The following is a 23,572-nucleotide window of genomic DNA, read 5'->3' as shown; positions in this document are numbered from 1 at the left end:
CCTTCTAACTGGTCTCTGACCCTGGTTATTCAGGGCTGGAAACAGGAAGGATTTTATTCACCGTCGATGCGGCCCCGAGTTGTCCCAAAGCGAGGCAGTGCCCCCAAGGTCTGTGCTGAGGAGAACGCTGCTCTGCCTTCGCGGTGTCCCCCAGGTGTGTGCTGAGCAGAACACAGCTCCGCCCTTGCGGTGCCCCCGGCCCGCCGGGGTCTGTGCCAAGGAGAACACTGCTCTGCCTTTGCCGTATCTCCGAAGTCTGTGCAGAGGAGAACTCAGCTCCGCCCTCGCGATGCTCTCCGAGTCTGTGCTGAGCACAACGCAGCTCCGCCCTCGCAAAGGCACAGCGCGGGCGCAGGCGCCCAGAGGCGCACAGGAGACCTCAGGCCTAGGCTCCACTCCCCAGCTGTGAAAGGGTAAGAACTGAGGGTGGCTGAGGCTCGGGGTTGTTCAGGGCGGGGTGGGCTCTGGACCCAGCAGGGCCGGCACCCAGGTCAGGGATCCAGGGGAGGCCAGGTGGGGCGAAGGCCAAGAAGGGGCCGGGGCTGGTCAGGAAGGGCTCCTGGTGACCAGAGCACTTTGCGTGAGCCAGCGTGGGAGGAAGGTGGGCTGGATGAGCCAGGGAGGCGTTGGGAGGGGCCTTGGCAGAGGCGAACCCCTCTGTCAGCCCCCAGGCCACTGAACCCTGGGTAGCAAGAACCGGCAGGGGAGGCTGCAGACGGAGGAGTGGAGGCTCCTTGGCTTTGGGGGCTCTGAGTAGAAGCATCTGGGGGTCCCTCAAGAGGCCCCAAATGCTGCCCCATGGTGAGAAAACAGGGAGAGGCCCTGCAGGGACCCCCCCGGGTTACAAAGGGCTGCCACTGTGAGAAGGCAACGCTGCTGGCTGGGGCTGGGCTTTCTACCTCACCAAGTCTCTTCCCACCCAAAGGGCCCAGGGAGGGGCAGCTGCCCCCCCAGCGGGCACAGCACCTCCTCCCTGTGTGATGGGGTGGGGCCCACAGTCTCCTTTCTCGCGGCCTGCCTGGGCTGACCCTGGGTCCCAGCTCGGCCATGGGGCTTCGGCATGTAAAGCCCTTGGGGGGCAGAGCCTCCCGCCCCCGCCAGCTTCTGGCTCTCTGTGTCGCCCCCAGCACTGGACTGGTGCCTTGGAGGGAGGCTCCGCCCTCCTCCACATCAACCCGCTGAGGAGTTCTGTCTTCCCAGGGTTGTGAGGGAAGCCAGCTCTGCAGGCGTATGTCCAAGTCCAGGTGCCGCCTCCTCCAGGGAGCCTTCCAGACCTGATCTGTGCGGCAGAGGCCCAGAAGGACCTGGGTGTGGGGATCCTAGCGGGAGGCGGGGGACCCAGTGTGAGGAGAGAGGGTCCCATTGCTTCCTCCTGAGTGAGGGTCACCCATCTGACTCCGGCTGCACAGAGCCACTCCCTCTAAGCGCTCCTGCTCTCTGCCTTCCTGCATTAGCTCTTGCCTGTACCCAGCCCAGCAAATCCCTGCTCATCTTTCAGGCCCAAGTTCAAGGCCTCCTCCCACTCTGGGTGGCTCATCACCTGGCCTCCCCAGGCAGAGAGGCTAGGCTCCTGCTCACTGGGGCGCCTCCCTTGCCCACTGGCGTGGGACTACAAGGAAAGGGGTTCACCCCCACCCTCCCCCGCCATGCCCAGGAGGGTGCAGACACAACTGGGAAGGTGCTACAGGCCCCGGGGGGAGGCTGGGCCAGCACCAGGCATTGGGGGGCAGGTTCCCGTCTCTACACCCCAGCCCCAGGCGGATGGTGTGTGCCCCTCCCGCTGCCCCACCTGTCACCCACCTGCTGGCCCTGGGCTGTCTCTGCTCCTGGCTCCCCTCCCAGCTGCGTCCCCAGCTGCCTCTCCAGGGAGGAGTGACAGCTGGCCTGTGCCACACCCTCGAGCCCCCCCCGAACTACCCCCTCCCTGGGGCAGGACCCCTGCCTGTGGCACAACCAAGGGGCCTGCTGATGGGGGCTCATGTGAGCAGTGCCCCAGCTGTGGGTGTGGGTGCTGCCAGCTGCCACCGCCTTTGCCCTGGTTTCCCAGATAGACCCCGACCCACACTCCGAAGCTGTATCATGAACGCTGTGGTGGGCAGCGGGTGGGGAGCGGGGTTGCTGTCCCACTACCCTCTGGAAGCCTCAGCCATGAAGGGCCCCTGTGGGCACCTTTTCCCGGCACACAGTGCTGTGTCTCTCCACTCTTGGGCTCTGCAGTGACTTGAGGGGTCAAGTCTATGATCCCACGGGAGGCTGGGCTAATGAGGGGACCAGAGACCTCAGTGCTGTGCAGGGAGTTCCGAACCACCCTGGTGGAAGGCCCAGCCCAACTCCCCAGTCCTCCTGTCAGCTCCCTGTGGTGTCCAGGAGACCTGTGGTCAGGCCTGGAGGAGAAGCTCCTCCTCTCCTCGACATCCTCCCTGCAGCCCTTGCTCTTCACCAGAGCCTCCTGACTCCCCAGGACCCCAGAGAGGACTGACCCTCTCCAGCCGACCTCTGGGCTCAGGACAGCTGGGTGGGGCAGCCACAGGAGCTGCCTGTAGGGAGCAGAGTCGGGACGGGGACTGAGCCGGACACCCATTCTGGAAGTGTCTGCACTTCCAGGCAGGGGAAGGACGGCAGTGGGTAGCTGGGAGTGCTGAGCCGAAGATGGGCGTTGTCAGGCCCTCAGTGGGGACTGGGAGGTAGAGGTGGGGAGGTCTGTGGAGGAAGGAGAAGAAGGGCCAGTGTCCCGAGTCGGGGGTGGTTGGCAGTGGATGAGGCCGACAGGAACAGACCTGAGCTTGGGGAGCTCCACTCAGAACGAGGCATCCTTCAGGGTTCTGTGCATACTGGTGTCCCTGGCTGGGGGCCAGGCCCCAAAGTGGAGCCTGGGACTGTGAGGGTGCGGGGGTGTCCTGGGGTGGGAGGTGGATGGAGCTCCCCCCACCGCCTGGCCCCTTGGGCTGAACCTTGGACTTTGGAGCCAGAACAGACATAGGAAATGGCCTGATTGCATTTGCGCAGGAACACCAAATCCCTCGCAGCTGCACGGGGCTGAGCCGGGGCCACGGGTGGGGTCGGCCATCCCAGAGTCCTGACAGCTCCGTGGTGCATGCCAAGGGGCCTGGGCCGCTGGCCGGGGGGTGCCTTTCCCAGGCCAGAGGCCCACACCCCACCCCAGGAGAGCTGGCCCCCTTTCAGTTCCCAGAACGGAGCCCAGCTGTGGAATAGTGATGCGGTGAGGTCATGGGGAGGGGGCCCGCATGACTCATATCCTGGGGTAGGGGAAAGGGAGGAGATGGAGAAGGGGCCCAGAGGCCTCCACGTCCTCAGCTCTGCTGGGTCAGAGGCCAGGGGCCGGTGGGGCTTCTCCCCAGCACTGAGTTTTAGAGGAGATACCAGGAGATGCTTACTCTGCACCCCCACTCTGTCCCCCAGGCCCCTAGCCAGGGAGAGCTCAGTCAGAGTGATCCTCCAGGGGCCTAGCTCTGCAGGGATGATGTTCCCAGAGTACACACCTGGGCCTCGTGCCAGGGCCGGCACCACCGTTGTCGGGGCCATGGCAAGGCAAACAGTCAATGTTTGCCTCACTAAAGTGAGGCTGCAGCACCCTGAAGGGATCCCTGGAGGGGGACGTGGTCCCCTTGTTCCCAAGCCTGTCTGCACACGCACGTGGATTTCAAGGGTTCCCGTGTGTGAGCACATGCATACTTGTATGTGCATGGGGTGCGGGTATGTGTGCCTGTGTGGCCGGAGCGTGGGCTCCTGGAGAATATGTGTGAGTTGTGTGTGCACCTGCATGTGCCCCAGGCCTAGGGAGTCCCGCGCCCGGCCGCACTCCATGTGTTGGGCATGAGCTGTGAGCAGAGTGAGGGCCTTTATGGGGCTGTTGGGGCCCGGACTCGTTGCCCTTAGGGGTGGACCTAAGGAAACGTGTGCACACGGGCTTCTGGGGTCTCTGTGCCAATGTGTGCTTCCAAGCCACGCCTCCCCTATGGCTTGGTGGAGGGGGTCTGTGGAGCTGGAGTGAGGGCCCTGGACCCATTGGAAGCCCAGGTCCAAGGAGGAGCTTGGGCTCCATCTCATGCCCCAGGCCCAAGGACACACACCCCAGCCGAGACCTTGCTCACATGGAGGGGCTGGGACATGGGAACATGGGGAGCAACATGGCCAGGCTTCTCCTCCATGGAACCCCTCCACCTACTCAATACTCTGCCCCAGCTCTGCGCCGCCCTCCATTTGGAGGGGCTGGGTCATGAGTGGGGGCGTGAGTGAGCATGAGGGCCCCTGCACCCCAGGCTCTGCCTCCCCAGGTGGAACGAGGCCCAGCAGCCCCCAGCCACACGGCTACTACTGCATTCAATCAGTGCCCCTCCATCTAACAAATACTCCCTCATATAATCAGTACTCCTCCATCCAATCAATATTCCTTCATCAACACCTTTCTATACAACCAATAGTCCTCCATCTAATCAATGCTCCTCCATCCAACCAATACTCTGCAATTTAACCACTGTCCCTCCATCCATTCAGTGCCCCTCCATCCATCCCACGGTCCCCCAGCCCTACCCCATGAGCAGCATGGAGGCAGACCCACATCTGTCTTGTGCGCCATCATCTCCCTGATGCTCTTCAGGAAAGGGAGGTGTCTCACAATTGCATCGAATGGAGGAAGGCACATCTTTCCAGTGATCCCCACTCTAGGGCTGCATTGGGAAATCGCTCCCAGGGAAAACACAAACACAAAGCAGAGGGTTGCCCAGTGTGACCCTCTGATGTGACCACGGTGGCTGTCCACTAAGGTAATCCTGATGCTTTTCCTCCTCTGCAGACTGCTGGTGGGACCCCCAAGCTAGCCCGCCAGGCCTCCATAGAGCTGCCCAGCATGGCCGCGGCCACTACCAAGAGTTGGTGGGAGACGGGTGAGGTACAGGCTCAGTCTGCGGCCAAGACTCCGTCCTGCAAGGTAAGGTCCCCTCCAGGGGCAAGGCTGGGCTGCAGAGCCAGCACCGGGGAGTTTAGTAGCAGGCCAGGTTTCCTTGTTAAGACAAGCGTGGGACTGTCCAGGATGAATGTGGGCAGACAGAACCCTGAGGTATTGCAGTAGGGTTGGGTTCACCCTTGCTGTTGTAGAAGGCTGTGTTGTCCGAGTGGAGGTGGATGGCACCTTTATTCCTTTCCCTGCCTCTTCCACTGGGATCGCACAGAAAAAGTTTTGGTAGGCAGATCCCAGGCCCCCTGGCCAGGTAAGGCAAGGCAGGAGAGAAGGGCCCAGGGCTTCTACTCCCCAAGATCCAGGGGTCTGCCCTTGTGACATACCCTTCTGCTGCCCCCAGGATATTGTGGCTGGAGACATGAGCAAGAAAAGCCTCTGGGAGCAGAAGGGAGGCTCCAAGACCTCATCAACAATTAAGGTAGAGCCTAAATGTGGTTGGTGCAGGCAGGAAATATTAACTCATTTCATTGTCACATGAAACCAGAAGACATAAAACAGTTAAAATAGGCCAGGCACAGTGGCTCACACCTGTAATCCCAGCACTTTGGGAGGCCGAGGCGGGTGGATCACGAGGTCAGGAGGAGACCATCCTGGCCAACGTGGTGAAACTCGGTCTATACTAAAAATACAAAAAAAAAAAAAAAAAATTAGCCGAGCGTAGGGGCACATGCCTGTAATTCCAGCTACTTGGGAGGCTGAGGCAGGAGAATCACTTGAACCAGCAAGTTGGAGGTTGCAGTGAGCCGAGCTCGCACCCTGCACTCCAGCCTGGCAACAAAGGGAGACTCAGTCTCAAAAAACAAACACACAAGCAAATGAAAAATACAAAACAACTTGACACACTTAGAAAATGAAGGTTTGTGCTATTGGTTTTCTTTTATTTTAGAAAAATAAAGCATTGTTTAAATATTTCTTACAAGTACAAATATAATTTAAATTTAATAAATGTTCAAAGATGTCTGTAATTAAGTTTCATTCGGCAGACATATGTCTAATAGAGAACTTGCTAAGTAAGATATAAAGGATGATTGCATGAAAAAATCACAAAATTGTCAGTAAGAGTCTTAAAAGTCAGTGATAGGACAGTAGTTAAAATATATCAAATAGTTATTTATTCTTAAACATTAAACAGGATATTAATAGTTTTAATAATCTTGAAGTTTGACAACACTGTAAAAACATTACAGACCACTTTTATTTATGAAAATACATGCAAATAGCAAACACCAGTTGGGCTTAAGGCTGCTACTTACTTACCCAGTAAGTGACAAAGCTGGAATTCAAACCAGGTTTGAGCTATGCCACTACTACCCTTGAAAAGGTTTCATTACACTCAGCTTTCCTTAATTTCTTAAACTCTTTTTTTTTTTTTTAATTGAGACAGAATCTTGCTCTATTGCCCAGGCGGGAGTGCAGTGATGTGATCTTGGCTCACTGCAACCTCTGCCTCCCAGATTCAAGCAATTCTCGTGCCTCAGCCTCCCAAGTAGCTGTGATTACCCGTGTGCATCACCACACCTGGCTAATTTTTGTGCTTTTAGTGGAGGAGGTGTTTTGCCATGTCAGCGAGGCTGATCTTGAACTCCTGACCTCAGGAGATCTGATCCACCCGCCTCGGCCTCCCAAAATGCTCATATTACTAGTGTGAGCCACTACGCCTGGCCAATTTCTTAAACTTTTGATTATACTAAATATGGTCCTTCTGCATGATAACACTGTTTTTCCTTTTATAATCTCTTAAAATACTTTAAAATTCAAAGTACACTTTTTAGATTCTTTAAAATACTCTTTGCCATGTTCATGGCCTTTAGATGTGTGATCATAGCCTATTTGCTTTTCATTGACTTAGTTTCATATTTCTTTGCCTTTTTCTCCCTACTTTTCCTTATAGAACTATTTACTAGTAATGAAATCACTTTAAAGAATACACTTTTTATTCATCCTGCTAACTGTTGAGAGAATGTTTTATAATCACTCTGGTCGTGGCCTGTAAGTTTCTTTTCTAAACTGTCTTTTCAGGATACATATTTACTAACTTGCTTTCAAATGAATATGGTCATGTCTACGCAGCAAGTTTCTTTTCTTCTTTTCTTCTTCTCTTTTTTCTTTTTCTTTTCTTTCTTTTTTAAGGCAAGATTTCGCTCTGTAGCCCAGGTTGAAGTGCAGTTGTACAAACATGACTCACTGTAGCCTCAACGTCTCTGGCTCAAGTGATCCGCCCACTTCAGCCTCCCAACCAAGTAGCTGGGACTGCAGGTGTGCACCACCCTGCTCCGCTAAGTTATTTAGTTTTTTGTAGACATGGATTCTCAGTGTGTTGCCCAGCCTAGTCTTGAACTCCTGGGCTCAAGCCATCTTCCTGCCTTGACCTCCCAAAGTGATAAGGTTACAGGCTTGAGACATTATGCCCAACCTCTTTTTCTTTTTCTTTCTTTCTTTTTTTTTTTTGAGACAGTCTTGCTCTTGTTGCCCAGGCTGGAGTGCAGTGGCATGATCTTGGCTCACCGCAACCTCCACTTCCCGGGATCATGCGATTCTCCTGCCTCAGCCTCCCGAGTAGCTGGGATTACAGGCATGCACCACCACACCCAGCTAATTTTGTATTTTTTAGTAGAGACAGGGTTTCTCCATGTTGGTCAGGCTGGTCTTGAACTCCTGACCTCAGGTGATCTGCCTGCCTTGGCCTCCCAAAGTGCTGGGATTACAGGTGTGAGCCACCGTTCCTGGCCCTCTTTTTCTTTTTAACTGAGCTTATTTATCTCTTCCCCAGCTTCAGTCTGGGTCCTACTGTCTTGATCAGAGTATTTTACTATATTGACCTGGACAATTCTGCCATCATGAACCATATTCCAAACCTAAATATGTAAGAACATAGAAAGATTATTTTAGCAGGAGAATTTTAACACACACACACACTTTATTCTGAAAATTTAGCAACAAAATGAAAGGTGAGTTGTGATAGTTGATGTATCAACAAATAGAAAGAAGAAAGCCTGTAATCTGTTTCAGAATGCTATTTCTGGGGCTGGTAACATCAAAAGTAATGAAATTCAGTGTTAACTTGCTGACTCGTAAGATTTTCTCTAATTTAGAAGTTGGAGAACATATATACTCCTATTACCACTTTCCATCTTTTTCAAATATAGTTTTATAGTTTTCTGTTGGCTTCATCATCGTATTGAAAGATTATTAATCACTTACATATATGTAGTTTTCTGTTAAGTCCTGTTCAATATATTACAAAATTTTGATCTGTGTATGTAATATCAATTAATAAGATGGTGTTAGTTAAATGAGATTACGTGTTCATTCACTTAGTCATTGTTAATACTTCACAGAATATAAATTGTGTTCCATGAGCATGAATTTATCTCTGAATTTCACATAATTGTCTTAAAATTATGCACCATTTATGGTTAAGAGTGAAAGATTATGTGTCATTTATTTTAGTGGTAGAAGAAAATAAAACCAAAACAGAATCCAATCCAAAAGCTTAGGTTTTTGTTGCTACTACAGTAATTACATCTTCATATACTAAGGACAGCACACTATTACTGTCCAAGAATGGTGCCTCAGACAACTGGTTGCTTACACTCTTTTCAGAGATGAAATAGGAACATAAGCAGGAAGATTTTTGTCTAAATATGAAGCAAGAAAGGCTTAAATGTCTTTATTCAGGGGATTAGGCATCGTAAGTTTTTTTTTTAGAGAAATTGTTTTCATGATATTTCCTATCTCCTTTTGTCACTTTGCTTTTGTCAGTAAATTTTACAACTAAATAAGGATTACCAGGCATAAAAATCAGCAGACAATCATGATGCAAACTGAAAATAATCAATCAAAACTGACCCAGAACTTAAATAGATGTTAAAATTAGCAGAGGAGGACATTAAAACTGTTTTTATACATGTATCCCATATAATCAAAAAGTTAAATAGAGACATGGGAGATAAACAAGAAAAGCCAAAATCAAACTTTCAAAGACAAAAACATTTGAGATGAAAATTACATTGGATGAACTAAAGCAGATTAGAAACTGCAGAAGAAAAGATTAGCAAACTTGAAGATACAAGAACAGACACTAGCTAAAGTACAAAAAGAAAAAAAAATCTTAAAAAGTGATTTTTATAAAGCATCAGTGAGCAGTCAGGCAACTTCAAATGGCCTAATAATATGCAGATAACTGGAGTCCCCAAAGGAGAAAAAAAAGAAAGAGAAAAAAAATACTTGAAGAAACAACTGCTGAAAATGTTCTAGCCATAACAAGACCTATTAACTCACGGATCCAAGAAACTCAGCAAACCCCAAGCACAAGAAACATGAAGAAAATTACACTAAGGGATAACATAATCAAATTGTTCAAAATCAAGGAAACATTGTTAATAGCAGGTGTATAAAAAGACATGTTACCTATAGAAGAACAAAGATAAGGACAACATCAGATTTCTTTTGAGGAACAATGCAAGTGAGAAGACAGCGGTACATCTCTAAAGTTCTAGAAGAAAAAAGGCCAACTAGAATTCTATGCCTGGCAAAAATATCTTTCAAAAATGAAGGTGAAATAAAGACACACCAGAAACATAAATAATGAAATAATTCATCACCAGGAGACCTTCACTGCAAGAAATGTTAAAGGATATTCTTCAGAAACAAAATGATGTCAGATGAAAATCTGGATCAATACGAAGGCATAAAGAGCACCAAAGTGGTAACTATATGAGCAAACATCTTTTAAATTTTTTATTATTTAAATCTCTAAGAGATACATGTTTAATAAAGAAACAGCAAAATATTACAGGTTTATAACATATGTAAACGTCAAATGCATGGCAGCAACAGCACAAAGTTCAGGAGGGAGGAAAAGAAAGTAAATGAAGGAATGCTTTTATTATAGATGAAGTGTACAATATTACTTGAAGGTACACCTCTCTAAATGTACACTATAATCTTAAAGCAACCACAAAAATAATTTTTAAAAATAGGTAAAAGTAATAAAAAGAGGCAAACTGGAATCATAATAAATAATGTAAGCTGGGCACGGTGGCTCACGCCTGTAATCCCAGCACTTTGGGAGGCTGAGGTAAGTGGATCACAAGGTCAGGAGATCGAGACCATCCTGGCCAACATGGTGAAACCCCGTCTCTACTAAAAATACAAAAATTAGCTGGGTGTGGTGGTGCACACCTGTAATCCCATCTACTCAGGAGACTGAGGCAGGAGAATTGCTTGAACCCAGGAGGCGGAGACTCTGGTGAGCCGAGATAGTGCCACTGCACTCTAGCCTGGCAACAGAGTGAGACTCTGTCTCAAAAAATAAATAAATAAATAAAGTAAAAGAATGCAAGAAGACCAGGTGCAATGGCTCACACCTGTAATCCCAGCACTCTGGGTGGCCAAGGCAGGAGACTCACTTGAGCTCAGGAGTATGAGACCAGCCTGGACAACATAGTGAGACCCCATATATAAAAAAATAAAGTGGCCGGGTATGGTGATGCACAACTGTGGTCTCCGCTATTGGGAGGCTGAGGTAGATCACTTGAGCCTAGCAGGTCAAGGCTGCAGTAAGGTATGATCACACCACTGCACTCTAGCTTGGGTGACAGAGCAAGACCCCATCTTGGCAGGTGGGGGATGCAAGAAAAATGCAAGGAACAGATAGAGATAAATAGAAAACATATAAGAAGACAATCACATTAAATGTACATGGTCTAAATACCCCCAATTAAAAAGCAGAGGTTTTAGACCATATACATTTAATGTGATTGTCTTCTTATATGTTTTTATCAGAGAAATAAAACTATCACCTTCAAGAAACACAAGTTAAATACAAAGATGCAAACAGGTTAAAAGAATGGAATAATATATACCATGCTTACACTAGTCAAGAGAAAGCTAGAGTAGAAATACTAATATCAGGCAAAGCATATTTCAGAGTCAAACACAACATTTTTCCACTATTTGCAGTCAAAAGTATCGTTAACACTCTCTTTACTCTGCTCAAAGTTACAAAGTTTTTTTGTATAAACATTAGAACACTTATCACAGCCTGCCTATAATGGAGAATAATTCTATGTTGTATACTATACAACACTCTTACTAAAGTCCATTAGACAGAAATATGTAGCATTTGAGATACCTTCCAATTATAAAACTCTATGCAAACAAAAATTAACAAAGCAGATCTGAGACTATTATATTATCCTGTGAAGGAGGGTCTGTCTGTCTGCACAGTTGGTCCTAGGCTGGCTTCTGAGGACTTGAATTTCAAGAGGGTTCCCTAACTGGTAATCATGGTTTACTGTATCTAGACTATGGAAACAAGGTGGCTTATCCTGCTATTCTTTTTATGAGTCTGGAAATTTCACACATGCTAGGCAGAGAGTACACCTATGTGACCAGCCGAGATAAAAACTGTGTTTCTTGGGAAGTCACATAGGTTGTTGTATTTTCATTAAGGGGGAAAGAAGGTAGTCTGTGTGATCCTCATGGAAGGCACAGCACATAAGGAAGCTGGTACATGGATTTTTCCAGACTCTGTCAGTGTCTTTTGCCATTGAGATCTTTCTACTATATATCCATACTATGTTACAGTAATAAATCTTAGCCATTACAACCCTAAGCTGATCCCATGAGTCCTTCTAGCAAATCTCCAAACATGGAGGCAGGCTTGTGGATCCCTGACACAAATATAGGGTTGTGATCTCTTAAGGTTTATCCTTCCTCTTAAACTATAAAGAGCTGGCTGGGCACAGTGGCTCACGCTTGTAATGCCAGCACTTTGGGAGGCCAAGGCAGGTGGATCACGAGGTCAAGAGATTGAGACCATCCTAGCCAACATGGCTAAACCCCGTCTCTACTAAAACTACAAAAATTAGCTGGGCGTGGTGGCACACATCTGTAGTCCCAGCTACTCGGGAGGCTGAGGCAGGAGAGTCGCTTGAACCAGGGAGGCAGAGGTTGCAGTAAGCCAAGATCGCACCACTGCACTCCAGCCTGGTGACAGAGGGAAACTTCATCTCAAAAAAAAAGAAAAAACTATAAACGGCTGGGTGCAGTGGCTCACGCTTATAATACTAGCACCTTGGCAGGCCCAGGTGGGAGAATTGCTTGGGCCCAGGAATTGAGACCAACCTGGACAACAGAGCAAGACCCTGTCTCTTAAAAAAAATAAAATAAAAGTTGGCCGGGTGTGATGGATCACGCCTGTAGTCCCAACACTTTGGGAGGCTGAGGTGGGCAAATCACAAGGTCAAGAGTTCGAGACCAGCCAGGCCAACATGGTGAAACCCCATCTCTATCAAAAAAATACAAAAAATTCACTGGGCATGGTGGTGGGCACCTGTAATCCCAGCTACTTGGAAGGTTGAGGCAGGAGAATCACTTGAACCCGGGAGGCAGAGGTTGCAGTGAGCTGAGATCACGCCACTGCATTCCAGCCCGGTGACAGTGTGAGACTCCATCTCAAAAAATTAAAAAAGAAAAGAAAAGAAAAGTTAGCCAGGTATGGTGGCATGCATTTGTGATCCAAGCTACTCTAGAGGCTGAGACAGGAGGACTGCTTGAGCCTAAGAAGTCAAGGTTGCAGTAAGCCATGATCATGCCACTGCATTCCAGCTTAAACAACTGAGATGCTATCTCTTAAAAACAGAAGTAGAAGCAAACAACTATAGGGGAAAATGAGGGATACATACTTTAAGAATTTTTAAAAATTTACATGGAAAAACACTAGGATTCTATAGAAAATAAAACAGTATTAAATAACATTATTTATAAAATAGATACTAGCAAATTACCTTACGTAAAGATTCAAGTCAGTAACTTAAAGGATCTTTCATAAAAATACTTTCCGTTGGTTGGAGGAGAGACTTTTACTATACACTGTTTTTCAATTTGTTTAGACAAATTACATTGAAAAGTTTAAATTTGCTTATCTACGTTCTTAATGTGAATTGCCACCTTACTATAGGAAGGCTATTTTTGTTCCTGCAGTCTACAAAAAGAACAAAAATATTAAAAACGTACAACTCTTCTCACAGAACTAAGTTGGTTTTATACAAAGACATCTGGCACAAAATACAATGATATTTCAATATAGAATTACAGCAGGGGATGAGGGTGGAGAAGGAAGAGATTACCAATTCTAAGAGGGGAGACAACAGAAGTATTTTTTTAATATCTTATTTTAAGAGTAAAACACCTGCTTTTTTTTGAGATGGAGTTTTAGGCGGGAGTGCAGTGGAACGATCTCAGCTCACTTCAATCTCTGCTTCCAGGATTCAAGTGATTCTCCTGCCTCAGCCTCTTGAGTAGCTGGGATTACAGGCACACGTCACCATGCCAAGCTAATTTTTGTATTTTTAGTAGAGAGGGGGTTTCACCACATTGGCCAGGCTGGTTTCAAACTCCTGACCTCAGCCTCAGCCTCCCAAAGTGCTAGGATTACAGGCGTGAGCCACCATGCCCAGCCAACACTGAACATTTTATTCAGAACTAGTTAAGAAAACAGAAATATATGTTGGGGGTTTATGGATTACTTATTTTTGGGGTGCAATACTGGGGATAGAAGAGAAAGGAGCTTCCTTTCCCTCTCCTTCTTTCATTCATTCATTCTTTTTGAGAAGAAGTCCTGCTCTGTTGCTCAGGATGGAGTGCAGTGGTGAAAACTCAGCTCACTGCAACCTCCACCTCCTGGGTTCAGGCAATTCTCCTGCCTCAGCCTCCCAAGTAGCTGAGATTACAGGCACGCACCAGCACACATGGTTAATTTTTATATTTTTTTAGTAGAGACAGGGTTTTGCCATTTTGGCTAGGCTGGTCTCCAACTCCTGACCTCAGGTGATCCACCCGCCTCAGCCTCCCAAAGTGCTGGGATTACAGGCATGAGCCGCCACACCTGGCCAAGAAAGGAGCTTTAGATAAATAAAATGATTAAACATTTGTAGCATGTAGAATGAAACTATTCCCTCAGTAATACTCAAATTATCCAGATTTCCAAGATGTTGGTAGCACCCCGAGAGCTTCAAAAGGGAAATTAAAAGAAAAACGATGTTACCCTTCCTGAAACACAGATTCACTGTTTGCCATATTCTTTTATCTAGTAAAAGATGAATAAAGTTTCCCCTGGAAAAACTAAAAACAATCTGAGGCATATTTCAGAGAAAACAAAATTGCTTGATAAAAATGCCATGTTAACAACTGAGGAAATTACTTTACATATATTAATTTTAACACAGGAATAATATGTCAAATAATATGTCAACCTCAGCACTATCGACATTTTAAGCTGTACAGTTTTTGGTGTGGGAGGCTGTCCTGTATATTGTAGAATGTTTAGTGGCAGCCCTGGCCTCTACCCAAGAGGCCAGTAGGACCCACCTCCTCATTCAAGCTAATGCACTAAATTTTGCCCTTCATTGACAAATCCCATTAATGCGTGTATTTATCCCATTAGTGACTCTCTTGTGTTCCAGGTACTTTGTTAGGCACCAGAGAAAATATGATAAAGCAAAACAGCTATTTTCCTCACTCTCATGGTGCTTACAGCCATGGTGGAAAAAATCCATAGAAAAAGACTCACATACACAAATGCAGGCAGAATAAAAAAACTCACACAAACAAACGTTGCAGATGTTGTTAAGTTACATAAAGGAGATATGCATGGCTGTGCATGGTGGCTCGTGCCTGTAATCTTAGCACTTGGGGAGGCCAAGGCAGGTGGATCACTTGAGGCCAGGAGTTCAAGACCAGCTTGGCCAACATGGCGAAACCCTGTCTCTACTAAAAATACAAAAATTAACCAGGCATGGTGGTCCATGCCTATGATCTCAGCTACTTGGGAGACTGAGGTGGGAGGATCACTTGGGCCCAGGAGGCAGAGGGTACAGTGAACTGAGATTGCGCCACTGCAATCTCAGCCTAGGAGACGGAGAGAGACGTCTCCTATTCTCCTGGAGAACACCAAGTCATGATGTCAGACAAGAACTTGGATTTTGGAGACACGGGTTTGAATTTCAGTCATACATTCTTTTATTCAGTAAATATTTAGCAAGTATTGACATGTCCCAGATGTTGTTTTACTCACTGTTTATACAATGGGAGGGAGACAGAGAGAGAGAGAGAGAGAGAGAGAGAGAGAGGGACACTATTCTAAAAGCTTGAAGTCTAGGCTGTGCAGAGTGGCTCATGCCTGTAATCCCAGCACTCTGGGAGGCTGAGGCAGGTGGATCATGAGGTCAGGAGATTGAGATCATCCCGGCTAACGCGGTGAAACTCCTCTCTACAAAAACACAAAAAATTAGCTGAGCATGGTGGCAGGCGCCTATAGTCCCAGCTACTTGGGAGGCTGAGGCAGGAGAATGGCATGAACCCAGGAAGCGGAGCTTGCAGTGAGCCAAGATCACACCACCGCACTCCAGCCTGGGCAACAGAGCCAGACTCCGTCTCAAAAAAAAAAAAAATGCGTAAAGTCTAGATAGACTTTAACCCAGGAATAATCCAAGGAAATGAACAATTACAAATGTGACAAGGGCTGTGAAGGGAAAGTTCACAGCCTTATCGAAGTGTACAGTAGTTGGGGAGGTTGGCCAAGGCAAGATGTTTAGGAAAGGCTTTCCTGGGGAAATTTCTCTTTGGGTTGAATCACAGTTAAGTAGGCAAAGGGGAAGACAGAGGGAAGGGAAGTATGGCAGGCAGGAAGAATAGGCATTTAATAGCTTTGGGATATTGGGCAGGTTGCTTGATCTTTCTGAGCTTCAGTTTTCTCATCTGGGAAATGAGTTAATAATAGTCGTTTAGAAAGTGTGATGAGACCAGCCAGGTGTGATGGCTCAGGCCTGTAATCCCAGCACTTTGGGAGGTCGAGGCAGGTAGATCAAGTCAGGAGATTGAGACCATCCTCGCCAACATGGTGAAACTCTGTCTCTACTAAAAATACAAAAATTACCCAGGCATGGTGGCATGTGGGAGGCAGAGGTTGCAGTGAGCCAAGATGGCACCACTGCACTCCAGCCTGGGTGACAGAGCGAGACTCCACCTCAGAAAAAAAAAAAAAAAAAGAAACTGTGATGAGATCAAAACAATTAATGCATGAGTGTTCTGAACCTCCTTTCTCCCTCTGCTGTATCTGTGCAGTTTCTTGACCTGGGCTGTGCTCCAAAGAGGATTCTAGCTTGGCTTTTGTGATAGAGAATGGATACATTATTAGACCTGAAAAGCTGGAGCAGGGAGGAATGGTCCCAAAAGGAAGAAACTGTGCTTGTCTTCACAATAAAGAGCAGAGAAGTGGGGAGAGGTATTGAAAGCTGTGGGTGGAATTTTGCAGGTAAGATTGTGTGAAAGAGGTGAGGGAACTACAATCTGGGGGAATGTGGATAGGAGAGTAAAAGGGAATTCTAGAGAACAATCCCTACTGACTTCACACAACTTAAGAAATGCAAGTAAAGGGCCGGGCGCAGTGGCCCACACCTGTAATCCTAGTACTTTGGGAGGCAGAGGCAGGTGGATCACTTGAAGTCAGGAGTCCGAGAAGAGCCTGGCCAACATGGTGAAACCCCATCTGGGTTAGCCAGGCGTGGTGGCATGTGTCTGTAATCCCAGCTACAGAAAGATAGAGAGGTGGCTGAGGCAGGAGAATTACTCAAACCCAGGAGTTGGAGGTTGCAGTGAGCCGAGATCGCACCACTGCACTCCAGTCTGCTGGACAACAGAGCAAGACTCAGGGGGTGGGGTGGGGGAAGGAAAGAAGGAAGGAAGGAGGGAAGGAAGGAAGGAAGGAAGGAAGGAAGGAAAATAGAAATAGAAATGCAAGTAAAGAATTTCAGTTTGAAAATTGCCTTTTGTCTACTGAACATGAGACTGCTTGGAAACTGGGCAACGTGGATTTTTATAAGTTGTACAAAGCACTTAGCAATTTTCAAACTTCTCCATCCTGCAGAGCCAGCTCAATCACTTCTCCGGAAAGACTTACTGAGTCCTCTTCACTGAACAGGTGTCTTATGCTCCAGGAGAGCCCTGGGCTGGCTCCTAGTGCAGCCGTTATGACCCTGGACTGCACCATCTTTCACATCACTGCCTGGCCTTCTAGAATCTCAGATTCTTAAATCAAGAAATTGTGTCTTGTTCATGTCTGAATTCCCCAAGTGAACACAGTGAGTGGGTGCTTGACAAATCTTTGTTGGTAATGAGCAAAAAAGGGGATTCTGTGCCCAACACCATGAAATCAATGCACAGAAGATTCAATCAATCAAGAAAGGTGCACAGACACTGGCCACACACACTGACATTTGTTTTCAGATGTTCCAGTCCCCCTGACTTCCACCAGTCCTTTCATTCATTCCACAAGCATTTTTGCTGGGGTGGAAGCAGGGCCATACAGGGTGTGTAAGTCACAGATAGGGTGGGTTTGTATAATGAGTATAAAAAACTTCTAGCAGAAGATGACAAAGTATATCAAGAAAGGGCTCTCTTCAAAATCACACCACTGCACTCTAGCCTGAGTAACAGAGGGAGATTCCATCTAAAAAAAAAAAAAAACAGGGATGGGGGCAAGGGAGCTCTTTTTTTCCAGTTAGCACAAGATTGCCATTTCAGCTAGGTATTCTGCTGCAACTATCTCCCAGACCCTATTCTAGGGCCCAGGGATAGAAACAGAATCAAAAACATATTCCTTGTCTTTCTTGGGCTTATATTATTGAGGAGAGAGAAATAAACAATTTCAAAATAAACAATGTCATACAGTGCTAAGTGCTATAAATAAAATCAAACAGAATAACGAAAGAGAAAGTAGCTAGACTGGAGGGAAAAGCTGCTTCAGAATGAGTTGTCAAGGAAGCCTCTTTGCAATCAGAAAGGTGAGAAGGATTTAGTCAGGCAAATATCAGGAGTAAATTATTCTTGGAGGAAAGTAAGCCCATGCAAAGGCCCTGGGGTAGAGTGGGCTTATTTGATAAAGAGGTAAAAGGGTCAGGATATCTGCAATAGTGGCCAAGGGAGGGAGAGGTATGAGACAGAGGAGGTGAGCCCTGTTGCCATGGTGAGGGCATGAGGATTTATTCTAAGTTCCAGATACCTGGAGTTAAAGTCCCCTGAACTGGACAACAACTACAAGCCTTCATATCTCAATGCTACCATCTTTAAGCCCCTGTTATAAGAGCTCAGAGGCTTCAGAGATGACAGGAAACACCAGAACGCTATGGTGGAGCATATCTAGGTGCCTTCTCCCAACTCAGATCCTTTGACTGTAAAAAGACACAGGTTTCAAGGCTGAGATCCACAAAACTCTAGCAAATACTGCACAGACACTGACCAATGACAGTAGGTGCTACCTGTCACCCTGGAGCACCAGGCAGGGTTCCAAAGCACCCTTGCTGTGCCAGCCTCTGATTGCTGGTTATAGGGAGGTCTGGGGTAGTCCCAAAAGCTGGGATGTCCAAGGCAGCTGGGGTCAGTCAGGAGGCTCAGGGCAGTGGCAGGAAAATATTTTCCTCCCTGGTAGAGCCACAGTGGGGTATCCAGGCAGAATATTATTGGCGAGAAGGACCATGGCACAGCACCAAGACCTGCAGGACAAACTTTGTTGGAGCTGAATCCAGAAAAACAATCTTCTTCTAAACCACTCTCCTGCCCCTCATTTAATTATTGTGCTTTTGGGTGCACTTGGACTACTCTGAAACATTCAGAACTCTGTCAAAAAAAAGACCTCTCTCCTCAGCACCTCTCCCACTTGGGCATCAGTCTTGGCTTCCTCTCTACTTGCTTTCACTTGCTCCTTGTGGCAGAGATTGCCCTCAGCAGATCCCTTCCCTTAGGTTCCTTGCTGTCAAGTGGAGGCTAGGGAGCGAGATTATGGCCAATAGAACGTGGGCGGAAGTGATGTGAACCACAGATCTGAGCCTGAGGAACATCCCCCAGGACCCTGAGCTCCTCCTCCAGCTGCTGCAGTGGCCTTGGAAGCCACGTGTGTTCTAGAAGTGTAGCTACAGATGGAGAAGGCCCATGTGCTAGCTAGTCTCCAAACATGGTGTATTAGGCCATCCTTGCGTTGCTATAAAGAAATATCCGAGATAAGTTAATTTATAAAGAAAAGAGTTTGTATTGGCTCATTGTTCTGTGGGCTTCACAAGAAGCATGGTGCTGGCATCTGCTTGGCTTCTAAGGAGGCCTAGGAAGCTTACAATCATGAGCAGGCACATCACGTGGCCAAAGCAGGAACAAGCAAGAGAGAGTCGGTGGGTGTGGGGAGGGACATGCCACACACTTTTAAATAACCAGATCTCACAAGAACTCACTATCTCAAAGACAGCAGCAAGCCATGAGGGATCTACCCCCATGGTCAAAACAACTCCCACCATGCCCCAACTCCAGCACTGGAGACTGCAATTTAACTTGAAATCTGGGTGGAGATAAATATCCAAATTATATCAGAGGGCCTTCCCTCGAACCAGACCTCCTGGTTTCCAGGTCCCCTTTCTTGCTGCTTCTGGGCTGGCCTCCTGGGAAGCCAAGACTGCAGTGGCTCTGATGCTGCATGGGGGCTGAGGCTCAGCCATGAGGAGGCTCGCAGCTGCCACTTTGGTCTTTTGGAAACTTTGCTCATGAGAGTCTCCCCGTTGGGCCGCAGCCACCATGCTGAGAAGTGAGGGTCATGTGGAGAGGCCACGTGGAGGTTTTCTGGTCTAGAGCACAACTGAGCTCCCAGAAAACAGCCAGCATCAATGTCTGGTCATGCAAGCCAGCTGGCATGGACATTCCAGACCAGTCTGTCCTTTTGTCACCTTAGCTACAGGGAAGGCCCATGACCTGAGAAGTGCCCGTCATTATGCTGAATTCCCTGGCCTCAGTGGTCCACCGAGGTGTGGAAGTATGTCTCACAAGGGTCAGATGGAGTTCTGGCCTGGATTGATGTGTAGATGCTGGATAGAGAAGCTGGGTTTCTTTCAGCTGGGGTGGCTCTGCTGGGATGTGGTGGGCCTTGGGTTTCCAGGTGGTCATTTTCCTCATTTGCAGTAGAAGGAATGAGGCCCATATAGAGAATAGAGCAAATTAAAGGGAGAGAAAGAGAAAAAAGTAAGGAGAGAGGAAGAAAGAGAAAAAGAAGGAAAAAGAAGAATGGAGGGAAGGAGGAGAGGAAAGAAAAAGAGAAGGAAAATGAGAAGGAGGAGAGGAAGAGGAGAGAGAGAGAGAGAAAATAACTTCTTTGAACCTCAAAATTCAGGCGTACCATGGTCTTTGCAGTTATAAAAATCAATAAGCCACCCTTTAGCTGAAACATGTCTAAGTGGAGTTTCAGTTGTTACAACTGACAAAGTCCCGCCTAGCACAAGGAATAAACAATGTTCAGCAGTGGCATGAGAACAAGGGACAGCCTGTTTGGTGGGCAGCACTGCAAATGGCTGTCTGGAAAAGATGATGCTTGGGCTGGAGGGCAAAGTGGAATTCACCAGCATGCAGGGTGGAAGTACGACCCTAGCAGACGGAACAGCACGGGCAAAGGCTCAGAGGCAAGAAGCTTTACATGTGAAAGGATACATTTTTAGAACACTAAACATTCTCCCTGTTATCCAAAACACTGAGTTTCTCTTCATTTTTTGGCCAGGTGTGATGGCTCACGCCTTTAATCCCAGCACTTTAGGGGCTGAGGTGGGTAGATCACCTGAGGTCAGGAGCTCAAACCAGCCTGACCAACATGGCAAAACCCCATCTCTACTAAAAATACAAAAATTAGCTGGGTGAGGTGGCAGACACCTGTAATCCCAGCTACTCGGGAGGCTGAGGGAGAAGAATAACTTGAACCAGGAGGCAGAGGTTACAGTGAGCCGAGATCATGCCACTGCACTCCAGCCTGGGAGATGAGACAGAGCAAGACTATCTAAAAAAAAAAAAAAAAAATACTGAGTTTCTCATCATTTTTTGAAACTGAGAGTTTTCTCTGTATCGATAAGACCTTATAATGCAAAATATAATATAATATGCAGCTAGGTCTCCACAGCCTTCAGTCTTTCCCAGGGAGGGTTCCATGAGCTGCTTGTCTGGTGGGGATGGTGGTTTTGAGCAAGTAGTGGGTGTCCTGTCTTACCCAGGCTCTTTCCCACAAAGAGTTGGGCAGAATTAAAAACTACTGGAAACCAAGATCTCTCTCTGATGTTGACTTGTCAGAGCTCAGCCTCATCAGCACAGGCTCTAATAAGCTAAGCAGCTAGTAAACTCCTGCCTCGTTTCATCCAGCCAGAGCCCTGATCTCAGGGGATGATAGTGAGGAAATGATCCTTTCACATGCCTGGCTCCTGCAAAATTGTGCTAAGAGGATTTTCCTCAAACAGTTTAGCACAGAGCGAGTTTTCCAGATCCAGTTAGCAAATATTCTTCTATTTGAACTCACTGACCCTCCTTTTTCTGAAGATGTATTTTAAATTGGATTTGCTTCACTGACACAAATGGAAAACTTGATAAGAAAATCGGTGAGATTTTGCTGCACCCACTGCTGATATCAAGACTGAACTCTGTATTATAGCAACAAAAGCTCTGTTCTGTGGCTACAGGATACACGCTGAGCTCCCAGCCACCAGCCCTGCCAATGTGCTCAGCTTGGCACAGGGCAGGGAGCAGGGTAGAGGGGAGGGGATGGGAAGGGGCAGTTGGAAAGGCCCAGGTGATGAGCCATCCACATCACCTCAAGCACAGGACCCCTGATGGTGGCCCTAGATACTCCTCTTGAAATCCAAAGCTCAGTCCCTCTCCCCAGTTCAGGAGCAAGGAGGTTTCTGGCAGGTTAAAATGGCTAACTCAGGAGCTTGCCACCTTTGAAAGGCAGCACTGTGTAGACAGAGGCAGAAGGATGGGCTTACGAGACAGTCCTGGCTTCAAATCCTTCTCTGACTTACCAGCTCTGGAACCTTAAGCAAGTGACGTAAACTCTCTAAGCCTCAGTTGCCTCATCTTTAAAATGGCATCCCTAATCCTTACTATGAAGAGATATCATGGGTAAATGAGACGCTGTACTTAATGAAAGGGCAAGTCCCTGTATTGGTCAAGTGTTTTTACAGCATTGCTGCATAACACACAGCCCCAGGGGCTCAGCAGCTTAAAACAAGTGTTTATTTCTTGCTAATAATTTGCAGTGAGCTGGGAAGCCTTGCCTCGGACTGGGGGCCAGGCTCTGTTTGCTTCTGTGTGTCTCATTCACAGGCTGGTGGTTCCCTGGAGCTTGCTCTTCTCATTGTGCAGGGGTGGGGTCAGTGCTGCCACCCAACACCACATTCAGTTAGAACCTCCAGTCAGACCAGGCGTGCACTAACTCTGCTCATGCATCTCTAGCCAAAGCTGGTCATGTGTACAGCAAGAAATCTGCTCTGTCCTGTCCACAGGGAAGTCGCAGGAATGTGGAAAGGCCAGGAAGGATTGTGAGCCAATAATACATCTTGACAATCCACAATAGATGGAAGCTATTATTGATTCATTATCTCAAAATGGCTCCACCAGCCAACCCTTCTATCCATCCCCAGTGCCACCTCCTAATTCAGGTCCTCGATGCTTTTTGCTTGCATGGTTGCCAGAGCCTTTGGGCAGGTCTCTCTGTGTTGATGTCTTCACCCCCACTCCTATCTCCTCCATCCAACGCTCTACCACCAAGGCAATCCTCCTAAAACACAACCACAGTGTTCTTCACACTCCCTATGATTCCCTGCAACCCACATTATTAATCATAAATCCAATTAATAAAAATTAATGTACTAATCCCCAGCTCATCAGTGTGGCCCTTCACAATCTGCTTGTCCAGCCTCGTCTCTTGCCTCCCCAGCTTTCCCCAGCAGACCCCTCTCCCACCCATTCCAATGCCATCCTCTTCTCCCAGCCTAGTCCTTTCAGGCCCTGTGTCTTTGCACTTGCCCCTGTCTGAAATGTCCTTCCCACTTCTTCTTGAAGGGGGTGAGTGCCAACTCACCTTTCCAACCCCGCACCAATGCACACCAGGATCTCCCCAAGACTCCAGGGTAGTAGTCACCATCTGTATTTCTGCAGCACACTGCACCTGCCTCTAGCACAGCTCGACAGCCCACTGAAGTGAATGATCTGTTCGATCGGTGCTGACTTGCCTTTCTTTCCCAGCTGCAAACCACCCAAGGTGAAGTCATCTTAGCCTCTTGGAGTCAGCCTGACTGGGATGAACCCATTGATATGTATTGCATAAATGAACATATCATGACAGTAGTGATGAGGGATCTCCAGCTATCCGTGTACTCTCTATGCTTCCCAGACTCTCTGGCAGTTGCACTGGGTACTGGCTGAGTTCTGGAAAACAGGAATGTGAGCAGAGTGCTGCAGATCTCCTTGTCAGGAGCACCTAAGAACTGGCATGACTCTACACCCTCTCTCCTTCTGCAATGACCTCGTGTCAAGATGGCAGACCTGCAGAGATGAATGTGCCTGGATACCTGAGTCACCAGGTGGAGGAAACTCCCATTGACATGCATCACACTCCACATATGAAACCCTTCTTTTTCTGCACTGTCACTGGGGTTAGGGATTATTACTCACTGCAACTTAGCCTAGCATTAAGTTGCTTGACTAATACAAGTTTCAATAAATGTTGCTTCATTT

General features: G+C 47.5%; 1 protein-coding gene across 1 annotated transcript; it reads left to right on the top strand.

Annotated features, from left to right (window-relative positions):
- The first annotated feature begins 309 nt into the window (after positions 1 to 309).
- LOC101129613 (uncharacterized) lies at positions 310 to 23,572 on the top strand. Its single transcript, XM_063697640.1, has 4 exons — positions 310 to 413; positions 4,814 to 4,948; positions 5,319 to 5,396; positions 23,081 to 23,572. The coding sequence occupies exons 2-4, from the start codon at positions 4,868 to 4,870 to the stop codon at positions 23,258 to 23,260; spliced, it is 339 nt and encodes a 112-aa protein (XP_063553710.1). The 5' UTR covers positions 310 to 413; positions 4,814 to 4,867; the 3' UTR covers positions 23,261 to 23,572.

The sequence above is a fragment of the Gorilla gorilla genome, chromosome 14 (assembly GCF_029281585.2).
Source record: "Gorilla gorilla gorilla isolate KB3781 chromosome 14, NHGRI_mGorGor1-v2.1_pri, whole genome shotgun sequence".
In the NCBI taxonomy this organism is placed as follows: Eukaryota; Metazoa; Chordata; class Mammalia; order Primates; family Hominidae; genus Gorilla; species Gorilla gorilla.
The sequence above is the reverse complement of the archived record's forward strand: the minus strand, read 5'-3'. Positions and strand labels throughout refer to the sequence as shown.